This window comes from Sorex fumeus, unplaced genomic scaffold (assembly GCF_029834395.1).
Source record: "Sorex fumeus unplaced genomic scaffold, SorFum_2.1 ptg000010l, whole genome shotgun sequence".
NCBI classification, from domain to species: Eukaryota; Metazoa; Chordata; class Mammalia; order Eulipotyphla; family Soricidae; genus Sorex; species Sorex fumeus.
In genome coordinates, this window is record NW_026606067.1 from 24,606,934 (window position 1) to 24,619,939 (window position 13,006).

Genomic DNA, 13,006 nt, shown 5'->3' on the forward strand with positions numbered 1-13,006 from the left:
ACGTTGGTTATTGATCCCGCCAGGAGGCTCTGAATTAGAGCTGACCTCTGCTCTGCTCATACTGTAACTCCTGGCTGCTCCCTACACTTACTTATCTGAGGCCTGAGAGGTAGTACAAGGGCAAAGACCCTGGCCTTGCACACAGGTCTGATCCCCAGCACCCCATAGCGTTCCCTGATCCCTGCCAGGAGTGACCCTTAAGCACCGGCCAGGAGTAAGCCCTGAGCACTGCTGGTGGTGGCTACAAAACCAAGAAATAAATCATTTAAAATTTTTATTAGATCACTGTATCACTGTCATCCCATTGTTCATCGATTTACTCAAGCAGGCACCAGTAACATATATATGTGTATCTATGTGTGTGTGTGTGTGTGTGTGTGTGTGTGTGTTGGGGGAGTATGGTTGGGGCCACATCTGGCAATGTTCAGAGCTTGCGCCAAGCTCTGCATTCAGAAAATACTTCTGGTGGTGCTTGGGAGGGGTCATACAGGATCAAACCTGGTTCAGTCACGTGCAAGGCCAGCATCTTACCTGCTGTACAATCTCTCCAACGCCAAAACTTTACATTTTAATTAGAAATGTAAAACAATGACTGTGGCTGTAGTTAAGCAGTAGAATGCTTGGGGCAGGGGGTTGGGGGCAGGCCCTGCAATGGGAATAAATAAAAAGTAAATGTCTTTTTCTTTCTTTCTTTCTTTCTTTCTATTTTGTTTTGGGGCCACACCTGGCTGTGCTCAGGGACTTAACTCCCCTTGGTACTTGGGGTCCCTGCTGGGGATGGAGTCCAGGTTTCCTACACAGAGTGAGTGGTGGAGCTGCCCCTCTGGCCCACAGACCATGGCCCACAGCAATATTCATATATTTTTTGAGAGTTGGACATAGAAAGGTTTATTGGAAAGTAGAAGGGAAATGGAAAGGTGTCCTCAGCCAGGAGGAGCCTCAAACGGCACTGAGCCAAGCAAAAAACATCCTTCTCAACTCTCCATTCTTCATCCTGTCTCTGGAGATGCGCTTGCCAGCTAATGTAAGGATCTAACCCTTACGGGTATGGTGCTGCCAGCAGGTCAACCTGTACCTGCGGGGCGAGTGCATCAGCAGCCTGATGGCACCTTCAGACTTCCAGATACCCCAAAATTGCTGCCGTACCTTTAACCAGAGCCCAACAACATGGGACCAAGTTTACCAAGAAATTAAACAGCCAAAAGTTAGGTATGTGAGAGCCACACCCACAGACCACCTCCGACTCAGCTATACAAGCTCATTTATTGGCCTTATTTAAGAGATCCGCTTATCTTGTTCTGTGGGTCTTCAGTCGTGCGTGGGTCTCGGCCGGAGCTGCCACGCGGGTCCGGAAAGCGTCCTGGAGTGTGTGGCAACGGCTGGGTAGTGGAAGTAGTGTTTATGAGAAACAGCCTTGTTCCTGACACCCCATTCGCTCTCAATGGAACGACCATCTCTGAATGCAACAGCTATGTGTACCGAGAGGTCAACATGACAAATGACCTGGCACCCGAGCTGCGCAGGAGGAAGAGAGCGGCTTGGAACGCCTTCAAGAACGTCGAAGAAATAGCTAAGAGGACGAAGAACCTCCGGCTCCGGGCACATCTCTTTGATTCCACTGTTCTTCCTGCATTAACATATGCCTCAGAGACCTGGGCCCTACGCAAACAAAGATGAGAACGCATTCAGGTCTCCCAAAGAAGAATAGAAAGAGCTATGCTCGGAATATCACGTTTCACTCAAATGAGAGAAAGAATCCGGAGTTCCGACATCCGTCGACGATCAAGAATCAGGGACGCTGTCTCATTTGCCAAGGTGTCGAAAATCAGATGGGCTGGTCACGTAATGAGATTTAAAGACGACCGCTGGACTAGAGCTGTTACCAACTGGATTCCACGGGATGTCAAAAGACCGCGTGGCCGCCCACCCACCAGATGGTCAGACTTCTTCGTGAAGATCATGAACAATCGGTTTGAGGCCCTTCATGTTCCCAGAGCGAACAGATGCCATTGGGCTACACTAGCACGCGACAGGGACAAATGGAGACGTTACTGGCGCCCGCTCGAGCAAATCGACGACTAACGGGAAGTTAAGTGATTAAGTGATTAAGTGATTTAAGAGACCCATACATCTCGAAAAAGATCAAAAGACTCAGTTAGGGCCGGTAGCGCGGAGATAAGTGGGAACCCGTGATTGAGATCTCCAAACACGTGTGGATCAGGATTGGGCCTTCTCCCCACAGATCCCCAGTTTTCCAGTAGCTTGGCAGTCACACCCACAAACCACCCCCTGTGCCATGTAATCTCATCAATGGCCAAGATCCAGAGTCTATAAACTAAAGCTCCCAGAAAAGAACAATGCAGAATGTCCTGGACATTATATTCTATTCATAACAAGCAATGCAAAACAAATCATCTAGCATTGCTTTTTCAGCAGATTTGAGTGGTGGTGGAACTGGTGTCGAAATATCGAATGTAACCAAAGTAGAGAGAGAGTATGGGGAAAATTGTCTGCCACACAGGCAGGGGAAGGGTTGGAACAGGGTTGAGGGGAGGGAATAATGGAGATTTTGATGGTGGAAAATGTGCCCTGGTGAAGGGATGGTGTTTGATGATCATACGATCTAAGCTCAAACATGAAAATTTTGTAACTGTGTCTCATGGTGACTCAATACAAAGTGGGAAAAGTAATAATAAAATAAAATGAAATTAACATTCTGAATAAAAAAAATGTAATGTGGAGTTCATGCCCAATTCAATCAGCTTAGTTAATGGCTGAATAAAAAGCAGTACGCCTACGTTCTAAAAAAAAGAATTAAAAATAAAAATTTAAAAAAGAATTTAACCTTATTATCTCTTTTCTTTGCTCATTGGCTTTCTGCAGTGTCTGGGATCAAACCCAGGGCCTCACACACGAGGGCAGGGCAGGAGCTCCATAATGCCCAGGTCAGACTTTGTGTCACCTGCTGAGAGGCATGAGATTGGGAAACACCCCCTCCCCCGCCTCTGCCAGGCGGACCATGACTAAACAGGAAGTTCAGCTGAGACTTGGGGCAGCCCGGGTGTGGGGTGGAATCTGAGAGGTGATTAGCAGCAGCACCGAAATAATAGAGTTGGTCAGCACCCAGGGAGCTAAGTTCACACCGGGAGGGACGTGGCTGTCGAGCAAAGGTCCCCCTCAGTGGTCAGGGGGTAAGATGTGAGAACAAGACTACTAAAGGCAAATTCCATTGTGATTAGGGGTGGGGGGGTGCAAAAGGCGTTTCAGCTTCTCTCTCTGTGTGCAGATGGATGCCGTGATGGGTGGGAAGTTTCAGGCGGTGGGGCACACACAGGATTCCTGAGCACAAAGCCAAGAGTAAACCCTGAGCACGACCCTGTGTGGCCACCCCCCAAAATATTTAGGCTGCAGATAGACGTGGAAGAGACAGACAGTCAGGAACCCCCACCCCACCCATCCCGTGCTTGCTCTGCACATAACCAAAGTGCTTCATTTGTGTATGTAGATTGCATTCATAGGCTGGGAAGTAAAGAATTCCAGGGCTTTCCCATCCGTCCACCCACCCTTTTTATTGGGGGGGGGGGGGACCATGTTGGGCTATACCCGGCAGTGCTCAGGGCTTACTCCTGGCTCTGCACTCAGAGATCACTCCTAATTGGGTTTGGGGGACTGTAGGGGTTCCGGGGGTTGAACCCAAGTCAGCCGCAGCAAGGTTAGTGCCTGCCTGCTGTACTCTAGCTCTGGCCTATTTCCCATTTTTCCCCTGTGCTGCAATGGAGCCTGGTCAAGGGTCACGCAGCAAGGCCAGTGCTCCTCTGAGTCACCTCTGGGGCAGTTCCCCTTCATTCTATTTATTCATTTGCTGAGATCTAGGGGTAGACCTGGCAGTACTGAAGGGCTACTCTGGCCCTGTATTCGGAAAACTTTGGGGTTCAGGGGTTTGAACCCTCAAGGCACAGCCCTTCTGAACGCTGGTCTGGGCCCCGCTAGTATTGGGCAAACTGTAAGGGAACTTTCCTGTTTTAATTTGGGGGGGGGGCGGGGATTGCCGGGTTCAAACCCAGGACTTTATGCCTGTAAAGCAGGTGCTCTGCCAAGTGAAGCCCCAAACCCTTTAAGGACAGGCTCCAGGACTCAGTTCCTCTTGACACAAAACAGTGGCTGTCAGAGTGACCAGGCCCAGGAGGTTTGAGGACAAGTGTGGGCAGATGCATACAGAGAGCTTTCCAGTGCTCTCACGAGCCCCTGCCACCCCAATCTCTGCCTGTCTCTAGCAAACATGCCCAGAGACGGATCATGGAATAAGTCTTTTAAGTCTTTCTTCACTTGATAGAACAAGCAGCTCAAGGGCTTGTGGGCTTTTGTTTGCGGGGGGAGGTCGGGGGGGGGGCAATACCTGGTGGTTCCAAAGGACCAGGTAGTTATGTGGATCATGCCCAGGGCTCCTGCATGCAAAGTATGGGCTACAGTCCACTGAGCCTTTCTCCAGCCCAAAATACAAAATTTTTGGAGGGTTGGGGGTGCTGGCCTTGCACACAGCCAACCCAGATTAAATCCCTGGCACCACCATGATCCCTGAGCACTTCCAGGGGTGGTCCCTGAGTGCGAGTGCAGAGCCAGGAGTAAGCCCTGATCTTGGGGTGTGGCTCCAAAACCAAACAGAGAGAGGAGAGAGAGAGAGAGAGAGAGAGAGAGAGAAATGGCTGATAAGTGACTGCTCTAAAACTCTCAGCCAGGATTCCAGGAATAGAACAAAGCTGGAGGGGCAAAGGGGCAAAGAGCAGAACATTCCAGAACATTCCATCCCCTGGGTAACCTCTTGTGGGCTGAGCTACGCAGAGATCACAGACCGGCTCCTGCATCCTGCAGGTAGCGACCACAGTCACCCACAGAGACCCGGCTGCTGTTGCTCCTCTCCTGTGTGTGTGTCGAAATGGCCTGTAGCGATGTGGCCACAGAGAGGGTGACACTGAGTCAGTTCCCCCAGTGACAGGGCCCTTCCCAACCTCTGGCCATGGTGTTTCTAACCACCCACGAGACCAGCCCCCATGCTTGTGAGTCTGTTGGATGTGTTTGACCCCGGTGTTGTGCATTAAGCCGCAGCCAAGTCTGAGCCAGCATTGGCGCATGCGGCACCAGCCACCAGGCTATCTTTTGAACGCCACCCACATGACACACGTCCTCTCTCCATGAGGCACGTCACTGTGGGTCCCAGGAAACCACTCAGGGCCACGCCTGCCAGTGCTCAGGGCTTTCCTATCTTTCCTCGAAGAAACATGAAAACACAAGAATAGCTTTAAGAACCAATGACCAAAATAACTGAGGAGCCAAGGACTGGAGCACAAGCAGAAGGCCTGGGGCAGCCAGGGGCATTGTGTGGTCCTTCAAGTGACACCAGGAGCGCCCCCATCCCCACCCCAGCTCTGAGCCAGAAATAGTTCCTGAGCACCACCAGCTATGACCTAAAATCCAAAGCAGCTATCAGGCGAAGGACTGGCTTTTTTTTTCTTCTGGCTTTCCTGGGCCTTCCCAGCAATGCTCAGGGCCACAGGACACCCTCAGTGACACACAGCCAAGCTTGACAGGTCATTGTTCAGGTCTGAGCTGAGTTGCTGAGGGGTTGGGGTTCCCAGGGGCACCTGGAGGTACCAGGGTCTTGCAATCTCAGGGACTGACCGCAGTCTCATATATGCAGGGAGGTGCCCAACCTGGAACCCCTCCCAGATGGGTGTGAGTCTGAGCTGTGTGTGTGTATGTGTGAATGTGTGAGTGGATATGAGTGTGTACATGTGCGAGTGTATGTAAGTGTTGTCACTGTATTGCGTGTGTATCGTGACTATATTGTGTGTGTATTGTGACTATATTGTGTGTGTGTTGTGACTAACTTGTGTGTGAGTGACCATACTGCGTGTATGTGTTGTGACTATTGTGTGTGTGTGTGTGTCGGAGAACTGCTAACTTCCTGCTATTAGGGAAACAGGTAACTGAGTTTTCTTTTTTCCTTTTATTTGCTTATTTATTTTGGGGTTTTGGATCTCACCAGAGTTGTTCAGTGCTCACTCCTGGCTCAGAGGTCAGTCTTGGCAGGGCGAAGAGGACTATTTGGGGTGCCAGGGATCACACTCAGGTCAGCCGCATGCAAGGCCAGTGCCCTCCCTGATGTCCTATCTCTCTGCCCTTTCCTCTTTTTGCTTTTTGGGTTACACCCGGCAATGCACAGGGTTTACTCCTGGTTCTTCCCCCAGGAATTACTCCTGGCGGTGCTCAAGGGACTATATGGGAAGCTGGGAATCGAACCCAGGTCGGCCGCGTGCAAGTGGCACTTTCCCGCGTGCAAACGCCCCCGGCCCTTTCCTTTTATTTAACACATTCCTCCACCTTCTCCTTTTTGCGCCTGCTGTTGCCTTGGTAACTGGGTGAACTGGAGACCACATAGTTGGTTGTGGTGTGTGGGAGGGACGCAACAGCCTCCCTCTGCGAGTTGCACTTTGACATATGAGGTGGTGCTGGGGATCAAACTCACAGCCTCGGGCTTACAAGGTGGCGCTTTGCCCCAAGCTCTGCCAGGGCCCCTAATAGTGTCCTTCGCTTCAGCCTTCAGCCCTGCACGATGGAGCAACACAAGTGCACTTTTGTGATTGTGGGGAAGCTGAAACAGGGCAAGTACGAGCTTCTGCAGGAGTACAATCAGAGGCGGGAGTCCAACTGCCTGGTGGAGCTGAGCAACCAAGTCAGCCTGCTGCGGATGCAGAAGCGCCACTTTCCAGGAACCTACACAGCTGGCCAGCAGGAGAGGGCCAAGGAGCCTGTCCCGGAAGGCAGCAGAGACTCCTGGGTACAGACGGGGCCCCTGACGCACAAGGAGAAAAGGCACTTCCCAGCCAAAAGTAAGGCTGAGGGTGGGTGGGACGCCACGGGGGAATTTATAAACAAGGAAGAATTTCTGGGGTCTGGAGAGGTTTGAGCATTGGATGGTCTTTAGTCGCGCCCCCTCCCCCCGCCCCCCGGCAATAAGGCTTGTCCAGACTTTCCTCCTTGCTTCAGTTTTGGATCATCTCTATCTGCCTTTGCTGTGACCGTCTAGCTTTGGTCCAGCATCATCTGTCAGTTGTCTTTTATCCATTCTCTATCTGTTTAGTCAGCCAGCTCAGGGAACAACTGGCCATGTGTAAGGCCAGCACCCTTCCTGCTAAACTCTCTCGGGCCCTTGTTCTCTATCTTTCATCTATTGATTATCTATCTGTCTCCATATCATGGTTTTTAGGCCCCCCTAGGTGATGCACAGGGCCTACTCCTGGTTCTGTGCTCGGGGATCTCTCCTGGTGGTGTTTGGGGACCCAATGGGGTGCCAGGGATCAAACAGGAGTCAGCTGGGTGCCTTCCCTGCCTTCCCTGCTGTATTATCTCTCTGACCTCAATGGATCAAATGTGCTGAGGGCGCAAGAACCAGATTTCTGCCTTCCCTTCCCTGCCCTTTATTGCGGGGGTCCAAGGAGGCTCTAGACAAGCCTGTGTCATGCTCACAGGTGTTTCTGGGCTGCTTGCACACAGCAGGCCCTCGTATGCCAGGAAAACTCTTCCTGTTATGGCGCTGGGCCCCAGTAAGCTGCTAGAGGGACTTGGGGGGGACCGTAAGGGGTGATGGGGGTTGAACCCCAGGTGGCCAAGTGCAAGGCAAGTACCCTGCCCATTGTACTATGTCTCTAGCCCTCTCTCTTTTTTTTTTTTTTGCTTTTTGGGTCACACCTGGTGATGCACAGGGGTTACTCCTGGCTCTGCACTCAAGAGTTAATCCTGGCGGTACTCAGGGGACCATGTGGGATGCTGGGAATCGAACCTGAGTCCGCTAGTGCAAGGCAAACGCCCTACCGGCTGTGCTATCTCTCCAGCCCCATAGCCCTCTGCTTTTCGCATTTTGGGTGAGGGGTGATGTTTGGGCTACATCCGGCAATGCTTGGGTGGGGGCTCCTCCCAGCTCCTAGCTCAGAAGTTGCTCAGGGGACTGTCGCAGTGCTGGTGATGGGGGTAGAATGGGGGTCAGCGAGCTGTGACGCATGCCTATCCTCTGTGCCCCTCCACCCAGGTTTCTGCGTTCTGAGTTCTCCTTGACTCAGAACCCCTTCCAGGGCGCAGGACGGCAATATGTGTTTGCCTCCAACAGGATCTCCCGCTTGGGAGACGTTTCTGCTGAAGTCATTTTACCCCAAAGACACCAGAACTGTCCCACAGAGACTGGATGCAGGTGGAGGCTTCTCTGTCCCCAAGTAGTGGGGTCAGCCCCCATGAAAGCTTGTGAAGATGATCTGGGTCACACTCTTGTTCTGTATAAAACCTTGTCAAGGTTCTGCTGGTCCAACATGAACTAACCTCCAAGCTGAGATTGACTCAGTGACTTAACCAAAACAGGCAACAAATCTGCTGAACGTCAGGCCAGGCTGACTTCCCCTGCTCTGGCCCCCAGCAAGACTCCTATCCCTCCCCTAGCCCCCACTTCCTGCCTCCGCATACATATCTGGGGCCCCTTCTGAGCCCAGGTCGGCTCTGTGCCAGAGAAAAAATCTTGACCACTCCTGCACCATCTCTCGGACTCTAAGGGTGGGGTTTTGACCAGTACTTTGGAGGGTAGAGGCAGACAAATGGACTGAATTCACAAGGAAGGGGGAGGATGTGAGATTAGATCCCAGGGCAGGTGGATTCCCTCCGGACTGCCTGAGGCAGGCCCAGTGGCATCTGGCGGTGGTGGAGGACCCTGAGTGAGAGCAGGAATGCAGGCAGGGTGCTCGACAGTGCTCTGGGAACTCTTCCTGGGTGTTTCCATTTGTAATGTGCAATGCTCTACTTGACCCTCATCTGTCCCCAAGAGATGTGGCTCTTGGCTCTCTCCCTGGCCAGGGCTATTCTGAAAGCAGTGAAATGATTCTAAGCTTTACACGTGCTCATCCTTTCTCATCCACAGGCCATGCCATATTTGGATGACACTCACTCAGCTCCGGTGACACCCAGATACGTGGGCTCTCTGATCCTCCTTCACTCTCCAAGTTGTTTACAAATATTAATCATGAAAGCAGTGAACAATTATTTGCGAAGTCACCAAGGAAACATTTAACGGTGTCACAGAAAACATTCTGTCTTCATTTTTTTCCATGCTTAGCTATTTTTATTTTTATCTATTTATTTATTTATTTTGCCTTTTTGAGTCACACCTAGCGATGCTCAGAGGTCACTCCTGGTGGTGTTTGGGGGACCATATAGGATGCCCGGGATCGAACCCGGGTCGGCCGCTTTTAAGGCAAATGCCCTACCCGCTGTGCTATTGCTCTGGCCCCCTGCTTAGCTATTTTTAAGCTGTTAAGATTTCAGGGACTGGAAAGAGAAGAGCAAACCTATCCTGCAAAAGATCCCCCAAACCCTGCCCGCTGTAATCCCTGTGCACAGAACCAGGAGTAAACCCTGAGGTGTGGCCAAAAAACCAGAAGGACAAAAAGGATTATTTTATGACAATGCCTTGGGGCCAGAGAAATGACTCTGTGAGTGTGCGCACATGCTCTGCATGCCAGAGATCCAGGCTGAACCCCTCTTTCCTGAGCACAGAGCCAGGAGTGGCCCCTGAGCACTGTTGGTTGTGGTGACCAAACAAGACCCAGGGATGAGCAGTATCCCAAGTTCTTTCACAGTGCCTCTCTTCCTGAACCCAGAGAGCTTGGTTCCTGTTGGTCACTGTAACCCAGTACATTCTGCGGACTTGTGTCAACCACTGAAGAGAAGCTTCTCTCAGGAGACCTTTCGTGCTGATTGCCCGACTTCATTCTCCTCCTGCTAAGAGCAGAAACTCTCACCCTTGCAGCCAGTTCTGCTCCCTCCCTGTGAGTGCTGGCAGGGCCTGCTGGTCAGGATTCTTGGGAGCACAGGCCAAGACGGCTTCCCAACAGCGGGCCTTTCGCTCTTGTTCTCTTTCACTACCCATGTCCATGCTGGGCACTGCTAGAACCCCCTCATGGCTCCTCTCTGGTTCCTCTCTGAGGTGCTCTCCCCGCTGAGTTCTCGCTTTGGCCCTTATTTTCTCTGGCTGCTTCACAGCGATCCTCGCGCCAGCTGGCCCACCTGGCAGCCCTGCCATCGCTGACGGCTCCCACTCCATTCACCAGCTCAGACTCAGGAGCCTACTTCACGTCAGAGGGAGGTGGGGCCACGCATCCTCAAACCCTCAGGCACAGCGCGGCCTGACTGCCACTGGTACCACATGCACCCTTTTATTTATTTATTTATTTATTTATTGGCTTTTTGGGTCACACCTGGCTATGCACAGGGGTTACTCCTGGCTCTGCACTCAGGAATCACCCCTGGCGGTGCTCAGGGGACCATATGGGATGCTGGGAATCGAACCCAGGTCGGCCGCATGCAAGGCAAATGCCCTACCTGCTGTGCTATCACTCCAGCCCCCTTATTTATTTTTTTTAGTTTAAATTTTATTGAATCACTGTGAGAGAGTTCCAAGCTTTCATGTTTGGGTTACAATCACACAATGATTAAACACCCGTCCCTCTACCAGTGCACATTCCCCACCACCAACATCCCCGGTGTAATCCCCCTTTCCCACCTTCCCCCTGCCTCCATGGCAGACAATATTCCCCATACTCTCTCTCTACCTTTGCGCATTATGGTTTGCAATGCAGATACTGACACGCACCCTTTCACCGCGCGCTGCTCCCCAGTCTTGGCTGGGGAGTGGGGGGTGGCACACCATTATTCACTGTTGCACCCAGGACACAGGCTAAGATATGGAATCAACTGCGGTGTCCAACGACAGATGTGGAATACTATGCAACTGCAAGCAACAATGACAATAGGCACTTTGCTGCAATGTGCTTGAAACTGGAAGATATCCTGTAGAGTGAAGTCGGTCAGAAGAGAGACAAACAGAGGATGGTCTCACTTATCTGTTAGCACTGTTATTAGCACTGTCCTCCCTTTGTTCATCGATTTGCTTGAGCGGGCCCAGTAACGTCTCCATTGTGAGACTTTGTTGTTACTGTGTTTGGTGAGATACTCTCAGTAGCTTCCCAGGCTCTCCAAGCGGGGCGGAAGAATCAAACTCGGGTCAGCCGGGTCGGCTGCATGCAAGGCAAACGCCCTACCCACTGTGCTACCACTCCAGCCCTCACTTACCTGTAGAATATAGATGACTAGATGAGGAAATGTGCTGTCATAAAAGAGGGGATGATTAGATCATCCTTGACTGACAGACAGAAAAGGGAAGAAATCAAGGGGGGAAGAAGAGAACAAGGAAAGGGTGAACAGGCATCAGGGCGTCAGTTATACAGTGATGCTGAGGGGTGTAGCCATGTACCCAAAACACAGATTCAGCAGAACTGAAAACAGGAGCTCTAAGCAGTAACTGCTGAAACGCTGTAATGAGCCTGTCATGTTGGCAGGCGGGGGTGGAGTGGGGGTTGGGTGGGGAGGGAATCTGGGGACACCGGTGGAGGGATTGGTGTTGAATTATTGTATGCCTAGAACACAATTGTCGGTAACTTTGTAAATCTTGGCTCTTCAATAAAAATTTTTTTTAAAAAATCTGTGCTGGGAGTCAGAGAGCTAGGAGAGCAGGTAAGACACTGTACTTTGCCTGTGGCTAACCCAGGTTGGATTTCCAGCACTGCACATGGTCCCCGGAGCCCTGCCAGGAGTGACGCCTAGCGCAGAGCCAGGAGTGAGCCTGGAGGCCAGCTGGGTGTGCCCCCCCCCCCCCAGGAAAAAAAAAAACAGAAAGATTGCAAGGCGGATGCCCTTTCTTCATCTTGGTTTTTTTGTTTTTTTGTTTTTGGGTTTTTTTTTTTTTTTTTTTGCTTTTTGCTTCACACCCAGCAATGCACAGGGGTTACTCTTGGCTCTACACTCAGGAATTACTCCAGGCAGTGCTCAGGGGACCATATGGGATGCTGGGAATTGAACCCAGGTTGGCCACGTGCAAGGCAAAGGCCCTTCCTGCTGTGCTATCTATCGCTCCAGCCCCCATCTTGGTTTTTGAGCCACGCAGCAGAGCTGAGGCGACTCTGGCTCCGCACCCAGCGATCACTCCTGGTGGGAGTGGGGCACCCTGTGATGCGGGGGTCAAGCTGGGCTTGGCTGCATCAAGGCATCGCCCCTGTGGCTCCCTCAGCCCCAGAGCACAGTTTCCTTTGAAATATAAAGGGTCCGTTTAGGGAGGAGACTTTCTAAATTTGTTTAGGGCCACACCCAACGGTGTTTGGGGGACCCACAGGGGCTTTCTGCAGCAAACCTGGCTGCAGACCTTCAAACCCCGCCCCTTTCCAGCCGGTTCCCCCTCGTAGGTCCGGAGGCTGGGGAGGTGGTGCTGGTAACCCAGGGTCTGGGGGAGAGGTCCAGACTTCAGAGCTGTGGCTCATTTTTCCAGCCCCAAGGCCTGCGTCTCACCCCAGGCACCCCCAGCAAGGGTTCCTGCCCAGAGTCCCCACCCACCGGCCTGCCCAGGGGTTTCTTCCTCATCCTTCTCGTTCTTCACATTTTCGCTTCTCACCCTCAGGCCTCTACCCACATTCACCAATGCAACTGTCTCCACACCAGGGTACCCTGCACTCTGCTAAACAAGGGCTTGCTACTAGGCAGGCCCAAGGAAGGGTGCAGAATGTTCCAGAACCTCCAGGAAGCCTGTGTTACTCAAGGGTTGGTGCCATTGGGAGTGTTTGATCCCAGTCTTCACTCCAGGTCTCTTGAACCAGGAATTGTTTTTCCCAAGTGACCTCGGTTTTTGTTTTTTGGGTTTTTTTTTTGGTGGTGCCAGGGTTGGAACCGGGGCCTCAACCATGACAGATAAGTGCTCTTCCCCTGAGGCCTGGCCCTTTAGGGATCTGTTGGTTGAATACTCTGGGGTGATTTCTTTCTTTAAAAATTTTGGGTGGCAGGAGTGGCCAAGATTAGTACCAGGAATTTTGCTCCATGGCTTGGAGGCCAGCCACACATGCTAGGGAAAAGGGAGCTCAGATAG

General features: G+C 51.8%; 1 protein-coding gene across 1 annotated transcript; it reads left to right on the plus strand.

The window, feature by feature from the left end:
• The first annotated feature begins 6,610 nt into the window (after nucleotides 1–6,610).
• Nucleotides 6,611–9,012, plus strand: SPATA45 (spermatogenesis associated 45). Its single transcript, XM_056110549.1, has 2 exons — nucleotides 6,611–6,887; nucleotides 8,957–9,012. The coding sequence occupies exons 1-2, from the start codon at nucleotides 6,611–6,613 to the stop codon at nucleotides 8,974–8,976; spliced, it is 297 nt and encodes a 98-aa protein (XP_055966524.1). The 3' UTR covers nucleotides 8,977–9,012.
• The last annotated feature ends 3,994 nt before the right edge of the window (nucleotides 9,013–13,006 follow it).

Excerpts from the sequence above, each read along its gene's own strand:
- SPATA45 (XM_056110549.1), top strand. The coding sequence starts at position 6,611 with ATGGAGCAACACAAGTGCACTTTTGTGATTGTGGGGAAGCTGAAACAG. Across the intron at positions 6,888-8,956 it reads AAGGCACTTCCCAGCCAAAA|GCCATGCCATATTTGGATGA; the intron begins GTAAGGCTGAGG and ends TCTCATCCACAG.